Genomic DNA, 17208 nt, shown 5'->3' on the forward strand with positions numbered 1-17208 from the left:
GTGCTCGGGTCACCACGGATGTGGTGTGTGCAAGTTAACTTAGGGCACCCAGCTTTGCGTTCAAACCCTCAAAAATCTGTGACAGGTTTTGTCGTGTTGGTTTTTCTTAACTCGCTAGTTGTAGGCGAGGCGAGGTATGCTGCCTGATATATCTGAGAGAATGAGTTGCTGGTTTAAACAGAGCAACTGGTTGAGATGAGAAACTAGGGTTTCAGTTCTACAGTTAACTGCAGATGATCTGAGTAAACCTGAAGATCTCATTCTGCAGGACAGAAGCTGCTCTCTTTCCTGTGTGAGGGGGGTGTTAAGTGAGAATATAAACACGTGAGGCTGAGGGAAATCCAGAGAAGGTGCTGCTGGGTTGCCTGCTAGGTGAAGCAGATGGTCCCAATGCTGCAAGCTTGTACAGCTGTGTGCATCTTAGATCTGTTCAGGATGTGCATAGAAATGGAAGGCAGATGAACAAAACATGGGTGGATTTTGATCAACGTGAGCTTAATACAGCTTAAAAAAAGATAGTTGTACAGAAAAAGTAGTAATAGTTGTGGCCATCTACATAAAGCAGATAACTATGTATAACTCTTCATTTATTTTTCCTTCAAGCAGCTCTGCAAAAGATGGATTTCTGTACAAAATCAGACACAGAAAACACAGTTTTGGCATGTTAGAGATTACTGGCAACCCAGCAGCATCTTTTATTTCTCTCAGCCTCACGTGTTTATTCAACTTAGACCTACATTTTCAGTTCCTGCAAATGGAACAGCCATTTTCATTTAAAACACGATTATTAAAACCTTAACTGAATATTCCTCATAAGTTTTGTACTGCCTCATGCTAAAAATATGAAGAATAGTTTGGAATTAAATATTATTATTCCTTTCAGTACTCATGAAAGTCTTGTGACAAAACAGGCTTCTAGAAGGGATTGAGTATTTGAATAAAAGAAGCGATGTGGACATAAAACTGCAAAAGCTTTCAGGAATGCTTAGGAGGCAGAGTATCAACATGGGCTGGTTACCTTCACCTAAGGTCCCTTTGAATCCAAACCTGTGGATTCAGATCCGCTTACCTGCTCAAAGATTCAGAAATGAGGTGATTGAAGTCAAAACACATGTTCAGAGTGGAATTCTGCAAGCTTCCCTTAGCTTTCGACTGGCAAGAACTCTGCAAACAGGCACTGGGAAAACTGGCTTTCAGTTTGACTTTGGCATATTGTTGTTTGGCTCTTGCACATTAGTTATGTGTTCAAATTTACCGTAAATAATGACTAGAAACCTAACCTGCAACTAGACTGTTGAAGTAACTTCTGGAAGGGTTTATTTCCTTCTCTTTCCCCCACCCCCTTAAGATTTTTTTGTCTTTTGGGATTTGTTTGCAATCTGCTAGCTGAAGCTCTGAGGCAAGTTTGCCAGATCTGGGGCTGCATCATCATTCTGCACATCTGGAAGTGGTTTATGGGCTCTCATTCCTCCAGTGCGGCGTCTGGACTCTGTGCTATTCCTCAGCAGCAGAGGAAGAAAAGAAAACCAGCACAACTCCAAAGTAAACTTTGAAGAGTTTGAAAAAGGAATTGAATCTTAAAACTGTTACTGTGCCCTGTAAGGCCCTTGCGTGGGGGACTTCAAAGGAGGATGATGGTCAAGGAAGCTTTGGCAAGAGTGCTTACAGCTGTGGGTTATCTAGGATCCAAGTAAATAGCTCTACAGCTCTTCAGGAGAGAGGAGTCCCGAATACTGTGCTGCTTTGAAGAGGTAAAAAGACTAATTAAAGCAGGAAATATCTGAGCAGTAATGTCACTGTTTCTGAGCTTTCCCTTCTGCAGCCCCTCGTTTTGTTACAGGATTTGGCAACTGAGTTAGGGACTGCCAGGTTCCAGGAACTAATGTCTACAGTCAGAAAAAATTTGAATAAATATTTTGAGGGAACAAATATTCCTCTCTTTCCTTAAAAATCAGTGGGTAATCAATCTGAGTTTCTGAGGCTTAGGAATGCTGTAGTTCTAGAACTCAAACTTGTGTGAGAGGGTGTCTGAGTTTGGATTTTAAAATGTGGTTCAATTTATGTTGATTTAATAATTTCTGAAGATACCATGAAGCTGTGGCTATCCAACTTTCATCTTGCAGTGATCATCGGTATTGTTTGTGACTATCATTACAAATGTTAATTGAAAGATAGTAGTCAGCTCTATGGAAATCAGTGGAAGATTGTGATTAGCTAAAGTGGGGTTAGAAAGTTACTCCAAGAGTGTAGGGGGTTCTGTTGCCTCTCTGCTTACCTAAATGAGTAAACTTTTAAAATAGATAAGAAAACAATACTTGTGTGTAATGCGTGAGAGAAGGGCTTTCTCAGCTGTGTGGTTTTTTTGACCGATAAGCTTGATTTCCTCTCTGTGTAAATTAATGCCACATGAAGAGAGTGGGCTGCTGGAATGTAGATAAGTACTGCGGATGTGAAAGGACTTTCAGAGATACTCCTCTCTCACTACAATTTAGTCATTTGTTGGGACCTAAATAGATGTGAATATAAGTGGTTTGTAAACAAAGCCATATCTTAGCTTTTTAAAAAATGTTTTTGTCATTTAACTTGTTAGTCAAAGTAGAGACTAATTTAGGATGCTGCCTGAACTTGAGTATTAACCAATGAGAGGCAGTCAGATGGAAACAGGAAAAATTGGCTTTTGTCCTATATACAGCTACCATAGCATAAAGGTTAGATCACATAGTTGTATTTTCCCCTCCCCCTGCCCCAACTCCTGGTGCTGTTTTTTACTATTGGGTTTTTTTGTTGTTGTTTTTCTCTCTTTTTCATTATTTTTTAATTTTTATTCTACCACAGATCACAATTCTCGTCCAACAGGACACATGGCTCTTTTAAAGAAAAGTAAGAGAGATTAAAAACATTTGAAATGTATATTTTTAAAAGAGAACAAAAATGTCAAATGAATTGAACTGTTGTCACAGTTGCATGCAAATTTATAGTCCTAATTTTGCTAATTTATGCTTAACTTTTAAGTATACAGATAAGCCTTTTCCTGGTAACTAAGTCAGATAAGTACAACCATAAATCCCATTAATTTAAAATTACTCACTGCTTTAGTACGTGAGACTCTGGGGTCTGGAATTTCCCACTAAGAGTGCAGGTAGCTGCTGGTTTCATGTGGGTTGTGCCTCGAGCACTGATCTTGGCTTTTTTACAGATCTCTGCATGTAATCCTGTTCATACGTGGAATTGAGGTGTGGCCCCAAGACATTTGGGATTCTCATCAGCTGTCAGGGTCAGTGACTGAAAATGGACCAGTGTGTGCCTTCAGTTATGTACCCAAAATTTCCCTGAAGTCAATGGGCTGTTTCCTTAGCTGGTTTAAATTAGTGCAAGTTCAGTGATGTACATTTACCCATTTCAATTCATTCGCATGCCCAGTTCGGGTCAGTTGGCCCTTTTGATTAAAATAGCTCAAAACTTTGTTTCCTTTGCTCTTTTGTACTGCTTAAATACTTTTTATGGTGATGCAAAAGTAACAAAGTAGTCCCATACAAAGAACTCCCATCATCAAAGTCACTGCTGATGACAGCGGTGTATTCCTTCTCTGTTGAACTCAGTGAGCTGTCCTGGTACCTGCTCATGTCTGGTGTATGTTGAATGACTTAAACTTGTACAAGAGAGTCTGGTAGGAACTGCAAATCAGAATATATAGTAAGGTCTTTGCTGTTGCATGCTTTGTTTTTATTTTACTAATGAAAGTAACCCTGACAAAACGTTTATGTATTTTCAAATATTTTGGAACATTTCTGCTTTCAGTAGCATGCTGGGTTTGTTTTTCTAGTATTTTTAGTTTTGCCTAAATGCATCTTGAAGATCTGAACATTGAAATAGAAAAAAAATTTCTGCTGTGTTTGAAGTTTTATCAGGGAAGTATGAGAGAAGGAAAGGGCTAGGTAAAAATAATTAACTTATGAAGTCCTGTGATGATAAACAGACAACAAACTAGCCAAGAAAAGAAAGTTCCAGACTCCTGGTAAAAGTCAGAAATGTGAATTTCCAAATATGGATAACCCATGTGTATTGGGAGCTTAATGATTTAGTGAGCAAATTATCCATGAAAGTCAAATAGCTGGAAATTTTTGTAATGAGGGAGAGATACTGTTATGTTTTTAACATAAAATCTTTGCTTGATCAAGTAATAAGAGAAAGGAGAATTTCGTAAACACAGCAAATCCAGGTTATGATGTGTACTGGTAGCAAACTGGATTTTTTTAAAAAAAGGTACTTGGGAATTAGCTATTATACTGATTGTTGCCAAATTCTCCCTTTTGTTTCAGTTAACCAGATCTTACTGTTACTTCTTGTCTTAACTGTGTGTGCCATTCTGTATAACAAAGTTCACCAAGTGCCATCCGCATTAAAGAACGAAACAGGTAAATAACTTGTACTTCTGTTTCATTTATGTTTTGGTTTATGTTCCTTATCTCTTCATTTGAACAGTGCTTTTTGTCTTGCTGAATCTTGTTTGACCTGCAGTAGATGAGCTACTCACGCTGTTGGATGTGGTCTGGGATGCGGAATTTTTTTACTTCTGAATTACTTGAATAAAATAGTAGGAGATCAATAGTAATGACTAAGAATTGTCATTCTGATTCCAATTTTTATCCAGATATCACTGATGTAGATGGAAGCTGGAGTGTATCCTTATTTGTGCTGAACTGTATTGGAGTTGTCAAGTGATAATAAACTTTGATCAGAGCTTACCCCTTTGGGAATGTTCTTGGCCTACTTATTCATTTCAGATAGATCATCAAATCTTGACATAGTTTACAACAGAAGTCTTTACTGGAATTTATATAGTGACAGAAACCCGCTAGGGTTGATATGATTGGACTGGTATTAAATGTTTATACTAATAGCTTATTCACTGTTCCCAAGATAAACAAACTCTGTCTTGGTATAAACCTTTTTTTTTCAGTCTATTTTTGTTGGGGCTGTTATGAGTTTAATGGTTATATTATAAGTTCTGTAAGTTAATCAGTGCTAGGGATAAAAATCTTCCTTAGCAGTAATGTGAATTGATTCAGTATTGTTTAGATTTTTTTCCTTTTATCATTAGCAACTTCCTGCTGGTACAAAATTTTGCACTGTTCTTTTCTAGCCTGCTTGCCAAAGAAGTGAAGCTCATGCAATTGCACCATCTCTTTGACTTAGCTCTTTCCTTTGATAATTTTGGAACCTGTTGTTCAATTTGCACTAAATATAACTGAGAAGTAGAAGTCTCAAAGGTATTCAAACTTCTTCAGGTTTCATGTGAATAAGCAGCTACATGGAGGACAGGCTGAACTGTGCCCCTGCTGAGTAAAAGATGCCAAGAACTGTGTTGTATATTCTGTTTGGAGGCATCCAGCAGTCCAGTCAACCTGCATGTAGTTCTGGATTAGCGACAGCTCATGCTGTGTGCCTTGCCAGATGCGGATGTGTATAGGATGTGGTAAGGAAATGGGGTGATTGTGATATGATTTCACTGATTATGGAACTACATACTCATTCCTACGACCCAGATCTGATATAAAAAGATTCTTAATTTTCTATTATAATACGTAGTTTTGTTTCTCATAGTTGATTTGGAGAGTCCTGAGGAAATGGAAGAAGAAATTCCAGTCGTAATCTGTGCTGCTGCGGGCAGAATGGGTGCAGCTATAGCAGCAATCAGTAGCATCTACAGCAACACAGAGGCTAATGTTTTGTTCTACATAGTTGGGCTGAAGACTACCATCCCGCATATTCGGTATATACCAGCCTTATTTTGTTTCATGCTGTAGTTAGGCCCGTGTTGTGGTTCTCCTTAGCGTGGGCATAGACTTTAGAGGACTTTTATTTAAGTAGTGCTATTGGTAGCAATCCCTAGGATTCTCTAGGTGTAGCAAAAAGGACGGTTTTGCCCTGTGCAAGGCACTGACTGGTGTAAAGGGGTGTGCAGTAGCCAGACCATGCCCATACCTGTGCCTTCTGCCTTTTGTAGATGGGCTGCAGAAGAGTCTGCAGTAAGGTAAGTGTATACATGCTTACTTGTCACAATCCCACTTCGTGGCACTACACTTACCTCTTGTCTGGTGCTGTGTCTTAAACTTCAGAGTAGAAAAACTTGCTGTTTAAAGCTAACTTCAGCTAAGAAGGTGTATGAAAGGTTATAAATAGAGGCCCAAAGAAGCTTGTAATGAAAACATGTTTGGTGGTTAACATTTGCAAACATTGTCTAAAAGAGGAGGAAGGTATGAATCAAAATTAAAGCAGATTTCTTAGCACTTCTCACCTTTGGCTGCTGCATTTCTGTAGCCTGGGTACCCACAATTTGTGTCAAAGTGAAAAGATGTAATGAGTGGGGTTCCACAGTGAGTTTTTCACACCCAGTTAATCAGTAACCTAGGTAATAGAGTGGATAATGGTCCTTATGAATCTGCAGTTGGCATGAAGCTGGAAAAGAGACAGCAGATACATTGAGGACAAGAGCTGAAAACAAAGTAATCCGGATGAATTGGAAAAATGAACTGTAAAATGGGATGACATTCAGTAGAGGTAATGACAAGATGATACAGGTGGGAATAGCTGATTGTATGGGCTTAGGGTGAAGCAGGAGTTTGGTAGCACTCATTTTGGAAACTAAAGAATTATGACATAACTGACCACACTAACTGGGGGGAAAAAAAAAGGAAAAAAAGACATGCATCATAGTGGGTATACATGTTGACATATATGACCACAGGAGATGTGAGGAAACTTTTTCTGTTCTTGCAGACATTATTAAAGCATTAGAAAAAGCGTGGTGTTTAGTTTTAGGTACCTTCAGCAAGAATTTAGAAGAGAGGTCAGAGGAGAAAATAAGCAATAGTGCCAAGAAATCTGACAAAGTAATGAAAAGAATTTGTTTATTCTAAAGAAAATATAATTAGGAGATGATGTGGCAGTCATCTTGAAGGACGTAAAACTGTAAAAGGGAGAAAACTAACTTCTACTTTAAAAGCACAGTAGATAGGATAAGAAAAAATGGTCTTAAACTATAGCAAGAAAGCCTAGAAAAATAGCATTTAATGCTAGCGATGGTGAAAGATGGGTCATTTGGGCAACATGTGGAGTCTCTGTTTTTGGAGGTGGTGTGTGGCGTTTGCTTTTTTGTTTTTGTTGTTGTTGTTGTTGTTGTTGTTTTTTGTTTGTTTTGTTTGTTGGGATTTTTTTTAAGAACAGGTTAAACAAATGTCCATGTGCAATAGCTGTATACATAAGTGATTCTGTCTTGGGATAGAATAGATGGAGTGAGCTTTCCAGGTCTCTTATTCTCCTATAAGTCTGTGGATTTAATACTGGAAGTACTTGCCACACACTCAGTATTTCTTTTATCACTTTTTTTTATCACAGAAAATGGATTGAAAATTCTAAACTCAAAGAAATAAAATTTAAGGTTGTGGAATTCAACCCTATGGTATTAAAAGGAAAAATCAGACAAGATGCGTCGCGTCCTGAGCTACTGCAGCCTGTGAGTAAATGAACATCGCACAACAAATTTTCAGCATTTTTTAATGCTTATTATGGGCTTTAAAATGTCCTAAATCTCTGTTCCATTGCACAGGGTGGATATAAGCCAGAGAAGCCACATCAGGTCCAAACACCATGCACTCACTCAAGAAGTAAAAGTGCACTATAACAAGCTCCTTGCAATTTGTCTGTCTTGCTGGGACCTCATTTGGTGGCATAAACTTGGTACTTTGTTTCGTATCTTTAAGAATATATTCCCAGTTTATTTAGAAGGAAGATCTAATAGATCTTTGTGCCTCCATGATGCTGAGTTGTCTGCGTTCTGCTCACGTCCAGGGTTAATTCAGAGGCTAACAACTAATCTAAATATTATTGGCTGTCAGAAAAGGCAAATGAGATGTTAGAAATTATTAGGAAAGGAATAAGGATCAAAATAGAGAACATTGTTATGCTACAATAGAAATCCATGGTTTTCCCTCATGCTACATAGTATTTGCAATCTTTGTCCCCTTATCTGAAAAAGATGTAGCACCACCGGAAAATGTTCAGGTCTGTTCAGAATGTTTATTCTTGCTGCCCTTCTCTGAGCCTTTGACATTTCTAATGTATGGAAAAGATTTCATGCAAGGAATCAGTGGGTTAAAACTGTTCAGCCTAGAAATATGACTTGTAGCGTGAAAATAGTAGAGGTCTACAGAACTGAGGGGCATGGAGGACTGGATGGGGGATGGTTGCTCACTGTCTCTTCCAATGCAAGAACTGATAGCCATTAGATTAAATTAGTAGGAGTCACAGTCAGAACAAACAAAAAATGTTGCATGTTTTTCATGCAATTAGTACTAAACCTCCAGAATTCCTTGCTGAAAGGTCTTATGAATGTAAAAATTTACAGGGATTCAGTGAGGACTGAAGTTTATATTTAGACAGACCACATCTGGTTCAGGAAATCCCTTGAGCTGAAAATAGCTGAAAGTTAGGAGAATACTTGGAGCAACTTTTCTGTGTATTTGTACTTCTTACTTTTCACCAAGCATCTGCTTAGGACCACTCTGAAGGCAGGTGCTGGGTAAAATGGTCTGAATCAGTATTGTGGTTCTTATATTCTCAGTTGTCTTTCCCTCTGCTGTGTTCTTTGTTGCTGTTGTAGAAGTTGTTATCCTGTGTCTGTGCCACTAGTCAAATCATTCCATTAGAGTGGAATGATGACATTATTAAATTTGAAGTGTTTTGTATGATACATGCTGTAAAAATGCATTAGGAAGAACGTTGCCAGCTGGTCCAGGAAGCTGATCCTTCCTCTTTACTCAGCACTGGTGAGGCTGCATGTGGAGTATTGTGTCCACTTCTGAGCTCCCCAGTACAAGACAGACATGGACTTACTGGGGCGAATCCTACATAGGGCTGCAAAGATGATTAAGGGACTGGAGCATCTTTTATATGAGGAGAGGCTAAGAGAGCTGAGGCTGTTCAGCTTGGAGAAGAGAAGGCTCAGGAGGATCTTACCAATGTGTATAAATACCTGAGGGGAGGAACAAGAGGCAAGGGGCACAAATTAAAATACATGAAATTTCCTCTTGGCACAAGAAAAAACCTTTTTTTTTTTTTTTTTTTTTAATGGGGAGGGCGGTCAAACACTGGAGCAGTTGCCCAGAGAGGCTGTTGAGCCTCCATCTGTGGAGATATTCAAAACCCAGCTCAGCATGGTCCTCAGTAGCCTGTTTGGGTGGACCCTGCTTGAGAAGAGGGGTTGGACAAGATGATCTCGAAAGGTCCCTTCCTATCTAAATGATTCTGTGAAGAAGCAACTGTTTTGCTTGGTTAGGGCCATAGTAAATAAAATAGGGATTACTACTACTAATAATAATGGATTCAAGATACTAGTAAAGCTGGGGTGGAGGAAGCAAATGATCGCTGGCTAGTGCTTGGTGAAGAGAGAAGTTAAAACTGGTTGTTAATAGTGACAGAAGCATGATACTACTACATTAAGCAGCTTTACCATTTAGTCTTTACCTTTTTTCTGTTTAATAGCTGAACTTCGTTCGATTTTATCTTCCTTTGCTTATCCAGAAACATGAGAAAGTAATATATTTGGACGATGATATCATTGTTCAAGGTAAGCTGTGATTTAAAAAGCAGTTCCTAGCAGAATTAAAATCAAAGTTATTGTAGCTTTTACAGTGGTTTGGAAATATGTTTGGAGATATAATGGAAACTGAGGCAGCTACTAGGAGTGTTGCACTCCAGGAAACTACAAATTTGTTTGTTTATTTAAAGAAAAGTCTGAAGAAGAACTTTTCTCCGCATATCTTTTGAATAGTTGATTTTGATCAAAATTGTATGTATGGGTTTCATTTTAATTGAATCTGGTCAATTGCTGAAAGATATGGATTTCATTTAGGTGCTGCAATATTTACTGTTAAGTATGTGACATGCATTTCTTTATAGCATTTGAATTCCCACAAATGTTACCAGTTCCTTATCTAGAACTGCTGTTCTTGAGAGCAAGAGGAATTTACTCAAATAAAAGGGTTAAAATTCCAAACACTCAAAACATGATTTTAAGCATCTTCAGCTCAGAATCCATAGCAATTTTCAGAATCAAAGATTTCAGAGTTCTTAGACAAATGAAAGCAGTTAGAAGACATTCAAATCCTGAAAAATCTTTTTTTTTCCCCCATACAAAGAAATCTAAGTAGAGGAACAATTATTTTATAAAGATGAATTTATGGTTTTTTCTCTTCTGTTTCCCAGTATATTTTTCTTTTCTCTGTAGAGTAGTTGTCCTCCCTTGATTTATCATATTGTTATATTGTTATTTTATAATATTTTTTATTCAGAGAGTTGTGGTTGGTGGGCAGCTAAGCACCACACAGCCAGCCACTCACTTCCCCACATCCCCACCCCCAGTGGGATGGGGGAAGAGGAAAGGAATAATAAAAGCAAGAAAACTTGAGGATCAAAATAAAACAGACAAACAATTGTGAAGGATAAGTGGAAGAAGAGAGAGGAAAACAAGTGATGTAAAGGAATATCTCTTTGGTCAGTTCAGGTCACCTGCCTGGTTGCGTCCCTTCCCAGTCTATTGTGCACCCCCTGATCTATTCACTGCGGGGGGGCAGAGTGAGAAACAGGGGTGGCCTTGATGCTGTGCAAACACTGTTCAGCAAAAGCTAGAACCTTACTATCAGTACCGTTTTGGTCACAAATCTAAACCATAGCACCATATGAGCTGCTATGAAGAAAATTAACTCTATCCTAGCCAGGCCCAGTACACAGGAACAACAAAACCGTTTTACCTATCCTTGTTAAATACTAAAGGGATGTTCCGATTAAAATTTCCTTTGGAAAAGACTGAGTATGACTATAATAAACTTTTTGGCCTAAATTAACATTTGCTATAATAACGTTAAAATCAGTGAATTTACACATGATTAAAGTATAATTTTATTCTCCACTGCTGCTCTGCACCTTTCTGTGGTTTTGTCTTTAGTAGCAGATTTCAGAACATCTGCACTTAAAGGGGCCGCTATTTGCTGTATAAAATATGATTAATCTGCTCTGTCTGTCTCATTTTAATTTGCAATAGACTTCATATCACAGTCTCTTCAACACGCGTTTCCAGTGGTTATCTCAGCTTTTTGGTTTTATTCTGTCATCACTGGGCAACAGCAATATTTAACTCTTTGAAAGGTTCTTAAAGTCTTCATTTACACTCCAGTTTCATGAGCACTTGAAGTGGAGCCCACTGCTTCCCCTGCATCCCTCCTTGCACCTGCGCAGGCATTCATCAGAAAGGTGATTGCTTTCAGCCTGAATTAGTTCCCTGGTAGGAGTCAAGGTGGTGTGGCTAGAAGAGAGGAGGTAGGCCTCGCTCTCTCATTAGGGGTGTCAGCTTATGTCAGCTGATGATGTTTCTGGAGCTACGGGATGAAGGTGCAGTGTCACGTGATGGCTTATGGCAGGCTGCTGCTGAGGGAAGTGGCCTCTCCTGTCCCCAGGCAGCTCATGTTACTTGTGTCACATCTACAGTTGTGCAGCTGCGGAGTGAGCCAGTTCAGCTGGTTGACCTGGCAGAAAACTAGCAGTACAAAAAAAATCCAAACTTTTTTTTTCTTCATTTTTTTTTCTTTGCTTCAGCCAGCCTAACTTGCAAACCCTTGGGCCATGCAATCATAGGGCCCAGAAGAGGGGAATAAAGATGGACACGTGGGAGTGAGGCGAATGGAGGGCAGGAGCGTGTTCTGGCAGCCGCTCCCTGTGTCTTAGCTGTAATGCGAGAGTGTGCTCTCTGTCAGATGTCTCGAGCGGGAGTGATTGAGACTTCTGACAGGATAAGGAGTGAATGGGGTTTTCAGGGTTTAACTTTGGGATCATTTATTACTTTTTGCAAAACAGTAAGAATGAAACATACTGAACTTTGGCTGTCAGCCCAGAATTGTCTGGTTTGATTTTTTTTTCCTTTTTCTGCTTTTCTCTTTAAGCTATTTAGAATCAGGAGAAAATACTTAGTAAGACATGCTGATCTCAAACAATCAAGCATCCCATCAATTCAAATTCTGTTTCTTGGTGGGACATGAGTCCTAAACCAAGTTTTCCAATCAGCTGATGAGTTCAGAAAAATAAATAATCTCTACTTATTTCAGAACTAGTAGTTCCGCTGTTTGCGGTATGGGGAATGTTTTCGGTTACCAGGCTTTTAATGGGCTCACCTCGGGCTACTGGGCCATGTGCGGCCTTCCAAGATAATTCATTTTCCCTGTGACTGACCCATGCCAAGCAGCAAAGCTGGTAGCTGCAGGGGGTTGGATGCAGACTCCCTTAATTGCTGTGGCAGCGCTGTGCTTCCCCCTGCCCTGAAACTCTTCTGGCACATCATGGGTACCTGCTAGTCAGCTGATGAGCGAGATGCCTTGCGTTATCTTATTTCCCTCCACCAGGAAGCAGTTGGGTGGTCTGTGAAGCCAGGGGTGGTCCAGGGATGGTCAAGTGTGACAGGCACGTTTCAACTGGCCAGTGCTGGCAATCCAGGTATCTTACTAGGAGGTATAAACACAGTAACACCAGGAAAAACTTGATCTGTGCAAGAGATTGAAGTGGCGCTTTTGCGGGACTTGAAGAGGCTCAGAAAAACTGCCTGTGCGGTCCCTCTCCCAAGGCAAGCTCTGTGAATGCAGAACTTTGTAACCAGGCTTCTTAATAGTGTAATTGGCCTCTGTTGTAGCTGATTTTGGACATTCAGACCAGAATGTGGATGTATTGCATACTGATGATAACAACTAAATATAGACCTTAGGCATCCAGGTACAGGACTCAAATTTGAAAATTGCCCATGTTACAAAATTCAGCTTTCATTAATATCTGAGCTAGCCCCTAAAATTTGTATGTTCTTAACTTCTGTTCTCATATATGTTACTTATCCTATGAACTCTGTAGCTGTCAAGTAGGTTTCTTCTTATGCTTTTGACCTTTCTGTAATCAGGTGACATCCAGGAACTCTATGATACTAAGTTAGCACCTGGACATGCTGCAGCTTTTTCAGATGATTGTGACCTGCCTTCTACACATGAAATGGTTAGAAGTGTAGGGATGCAGGTAAGATGCCATTTTGGAATTCTAATAATGAACTTATTTACCTACAAATGTAAGACGATTTTATACATTTTCCCCAAAGTGAAAGTTATATTTTTATTTTTTTGATAGTTTTGTGATAGTTTTACAGATAATCAAGAACTACTTTTTGTAGTAACTCTGTAACGCTATGCAGAGTTGTCTCCTGTAATAATTTAAATTTCATTTGTTCTTTGTATTCTACTAAATTATGTTTGGCATTTTGCCATTAGTAGATCATGAGCAGTTGTGGAACATCTAATGAAGATAGAATATATGATATTTGTATTAGTCAAATTGGGAATGAAACTTAGGAAAACAAGTTTAAAGGCTAATTCCTAAGCTGAGTTCCCCAGATTTGTCAGTGAATCCCTCTAGCATCAGAGCAGTACAAGCAGGATGCTACATCATCGAGAGTAAGCTACAGAAAAACAAACACGTGGTGAGGGAAGAGCCTTATCAAACAACTCCCATGGAATGGTACTGTGGAAAAGGTAATTTAGTAGCTGGAAGTATCCTGCTTTTCAGCCTTGTGTCATATGGAAGTCAAGACAGGTAGCCATCATCTACAAACTCGGCTTTGGGAGCGCGTATCTGGTCTCCGTGTGAGCGGTAGAGAGATGCGTTTACACTTATCTTTATAGAGATTCACAGGAGATAAACATGCTTTTTATTTCTTAGAACACGTACATGGGATTCCTGGACTACAGAAAGCAAGCAATTAGAGATCTTGGCATCAGCCCCAGCACCTGTTCCTTTAATCCTGGAGTAATTGTGGCTAACATGACTGAATGGAAACATCAACGGATTACAAAGCAGTTGGAAAAGTGGATGCAAAGAAATGTAGAGTATGTGTAGAAATCTAGCTTTGCCCTTTACTTTTAATACTCAGTTTACAGTTTTATTTTCCGTTTAAGAGCTCCTAAAAGTTTTTTAACTCCAAGCAGTCTTTCTTTGAGATCTCATCAAGCAAAGTAACTCGTGGTCCAGAATTTCCATCTGCTTAAATCTGACCAATTGTGTACCAGGAAATGGCCACCTGGAATTTTAGCCTTGTGTTTAATCACAAACCATGCTTAACCTTGAGGAACGCTGGGTGTTTTGGGTGACCAAACTCACTTGGGATCAAGCCACTTAGGTTCTTCCTTGCCTGAGGCTGGCTTCAAGGAGGAATCTTCCCTTGTGTGTGTGGGGTCTCTGCTAACGCAATGTCAGCCAAACTGTAACTGGACACAATATTTCTTAAATACCAATAGAAAACACTTATTTTTCTATAGATGAAAGAAATTTGACATGAAAGATATCTTTTTGGCATTGACCATGAATAGGTCATGACACAGTGAAACAATCACTGTTCATTTCTTTATGTTGGTTCACTGTTAACCTGTATTTGCAAACTTGACAATTATTTTCTGTCTCTGCAAAGGGTTAAATTTAAATTTAGTAAGGCTGAACTGAAACTGAACAGCTTGTGCTATTGGACTATGTCCATTACTTGTTAGTTTCAGAAACGGACCAAGGAGGAGGGACACAAATGCCAAGCATGTGAACAAATGAAAAGCCAAATGGCGCTTTTTCTTACTCCGCTTATGTAACGTATCCTGACAAGCTGTTGCTGTGCTTTTTAAGCGTTTGAAAAAACTCCGTGAATATTACTGCAAATTTTATCCATAAAGTTGATTTTATACCTTAGTAACGCATTTGTGTTCCTTTTAGCTGGATTTTTGAAATGACAGTGAAATAAATTGCTTAGCAGTTGAAACCCAGTTTTGAGGGGAGGTTATAATTTTTTGTTGTTCCGTAGCCTCCAAGCAACCCTCGGTACTTCCCGGGTCTCCTCCCTGTTGGGCTAGGCGGGTGGCACAGTGTCCCAGGGGTGCTGACTGGCCGGCCAGGCCTCAAGCGCACTGCAGCCAGAGATCTGGCCATTACCTCCTAATGGCTCTCCTTACAGTGACTTGACTTTACCTGGCCCTGGATTCATCACGGAATTTTTAGGAAATCCTTTAGATGTTAGTTTATACTGACTGGACTTTGGCAAAATCTGATTTGAAGTTAATTCATGGGTCTAAAAGCTGGGGGATGAGGGAAAAGGGAAGAGAGAGGGAATGAAACACATGAAAACATGTACATTTTCTTAAGAAACCAGGCTAAAATGTTTGATTCCTTTACGTAAACAGCTTTTTTCCTACTGTAAGCTTTGTCAGCCTGGTAGACTATAGGTGGTGTGTAGAAGTAATTGGCATCATGTTGGGTCTGACTCCCATTTTCCTTGGTAGCAACAACTTACTCTACAGGAATTGGAGTTGCAAATACAAGTAATTAACAGCATTAGGAAAGAGTATGCTGAAAATTAGTCTGTTCAAAATTATTTTTAATTTTGCCAGAATACTTGTTTTTAATTTTCTGCCTTTTGTACTAAAGATTCTTTGATTGAGGTTTTGAACCTTTTGGGGTTTTTCCCTTTTGCAGGGAAAACCTCTACAGCAGCACCCTTGGGGGAGGCGTGGCAACCTCTCCAATGCTGATTGTATTTCACGGAAAGTATTCCGCTATTAATCCGATGTGGCACATAAGGCATCTTGGTAAGTTTAACTTCCCACCGTTTGCAGTTGGAACTAAATCAAGCGAGCGGTTTGTAAGATTCTAACATAGTACCTTTCGTTACTTTACCTCAATGCATTACCTAATACCTCTGATCCAGAGCATGTAATCCCTGCTTCCCCCAGTGCTCATTAATCCCACTTTCTGCGGGGTAGGGCAGAGTGGGGGGGTTCCTCAGGGCTGTCATTACGCAAATATCTGAACAGCTCAAGCAAACAAAATAGTTGCACCACTGCAAAAACCCAAAACCCTAATAGTCGTTGAATTGGAAAAAAAAAAAAAAGAGGGAAAAAACCCCCAACTACCAAGGACAAAGTTACATGTTTGAAGACCAGCTAACCTGTACTGTCATAAACTATGGAAAGAACGTATGAAAGATCTGAATATAGTGAGACTGAAAAAAAAAAAAATCAGACATACTTTCGGTAGGCACAGTGGAAGAAGACGGGATGCCTGGCCATGTTTGTGTAGTTGGCAGTCTGGAGGATGTAGTTACCTTTCATCTGGGAATGGTGAATCATCCAGGGAAAAAGATAATGGTTGACCTGGTATAGTAAAATGACTAGTAGAAGGATTTTTTTTTTAAACCCCAGCTGTGCCAAAATGTTAAAAGTGTTAAGAGAGGGGAAACTAGCTGAGATTTTTTGCTGATTAGAATTAGAGGCATGAAGCTGAAAAAAGCTACTCTAACTAGTTGCCTATTAACAGGTGAAGCCATACTAATTGGACTTCTTAAAAAAAAACCAACTGCATTTACCTCACTCTATAGTGTCTTCCATTATTTATTTATTTTTTTAACATCTTCCCATACAGGTTGGAGTCCCGATACCCGTTACTCAGAGCATTTTCTTCAAGAAGCTAAATTACTTCATTGGAATGGGAGATATAAACCTTGGGACTATCCCAGCGTTCACACTGATCTCTGGGAAAACTGGTTTATTCCTGACCCTTCAGGGAAGTTCAAATTAACTCGTCCCGATAGCTGATACTGAAAACACTTAAATGCATCGATACACTATGTTTTGCAGTATGTATTAGTTTGAGATGCAACATGTTGTACAATTAACAGATTTTAGAAAATGAAGTCTTTGTTAAATATATGAATAAATGACAATCAGTTTTGTGTGCTTATAGCTGGAGAGGGAGGCTGGAGTGACCGTGACACAGTTCAGGTTATCTCAACTTACACGTGAGGTGAGGAAACAGGTTTGCTTGACAATGAAGTATTATTTTCATTAAACATTTGTAGAAGTGAAATTCAGCACCAGACAGTGTGGTTTAATGGAAAGTCTTTATAAATAAGACTCCAATGCCTGCTGGTAGAAAAATCCACACAGGAAATACTTGCAGTATTACATACAAGGTGTCTCTAGTTGTCTAGCCCACAGTGAACAGCCTGAAATGAAAACTTATGTAGCATTTTCATGAGTTGAGTGCTGTTGCACGGTGACTGTTCTGTGGTGTTTCTGTGCAGTACATGTC

At 39.3% G+C, this 17208-nt stretch overlaps 1 protein-coding gene across 3 annotated transcripts; it reads left to right on the forward strand.

The window, feature by feature from the left end:
• On the forward strand, window positions 1–17140 carry GLT8D2 (glycosyltransferase 8 domain containing 2). 3 transcript variants are annotated; one of them, XM_054840131.1, is made up of 10 exons: window positions 1–1751; window positions 2836–2880; window positions 4320–4415; window positions 5605–5773; window positions 7399–7516; window positions 9544–9628; window positions 12995–13107; window positions 13804–13970; window positions 15595–15707; window positions 16540–17140. In XM_054840131.1, the coding sequence occupies exons 2-10, from the start codon at window positions 2862–2864 to the stop codon at window positions 16710–16712; spliced, it is 1053 nt and encodes a 350-aa protein (XP_054696106.1). In that variant the 5' UTR covers window positions 1–1751; window positions 2836–2861; the 3' UTR covers window positions 16713–17140. The 3 variants fall into 3 exon arrangements, with proteins under 3 accessions (XP_054696106.1, XP_054696116.1, XP_054696126.1); XM_054840141.1 differs by lacking the exon at window positions 2836–2880; XM_054840151.1 differs by lacking the exons at window positions 1–1751; window positions 2836–2880 and adding an exon at window positions 3197–3274.
• The last annotated feature ends 68 nt before the right edge of the window (window positions 17141–17208 follow it).

This window comes from Grus americana, chromosome 1 (assembly GCF_028858705.1).
Source record: "Grus americana isolate bGruAme1 chromosome 1, bGruAme1.mat, whole genome shotgun sequence".
Classification (NCBI taxonomy): domain Eukaryota; kingdom Metazoa; phylum Chordata; class Aves; order Gruiformes; family Gruidae; genus Grus; species Grus americana.

Coding starts and splice junctions, on each gene's coding strand:
- GLT8D2 (XM_054840131.1), top strand. Junction 5,774..7,398: donor ACTACCATCCCGCATATTCG/GTATATACCAGC, acceptor TTTTTATCACAG/AAAATGGATTGAAAATTCTA. Junction 9,629..12,994: donor CGATGATATCATTGTTCAAG/GTAAGCTGTGAT, acceptor TTCTGTAATCAG/GTGACATCCAGGAACTCTAT.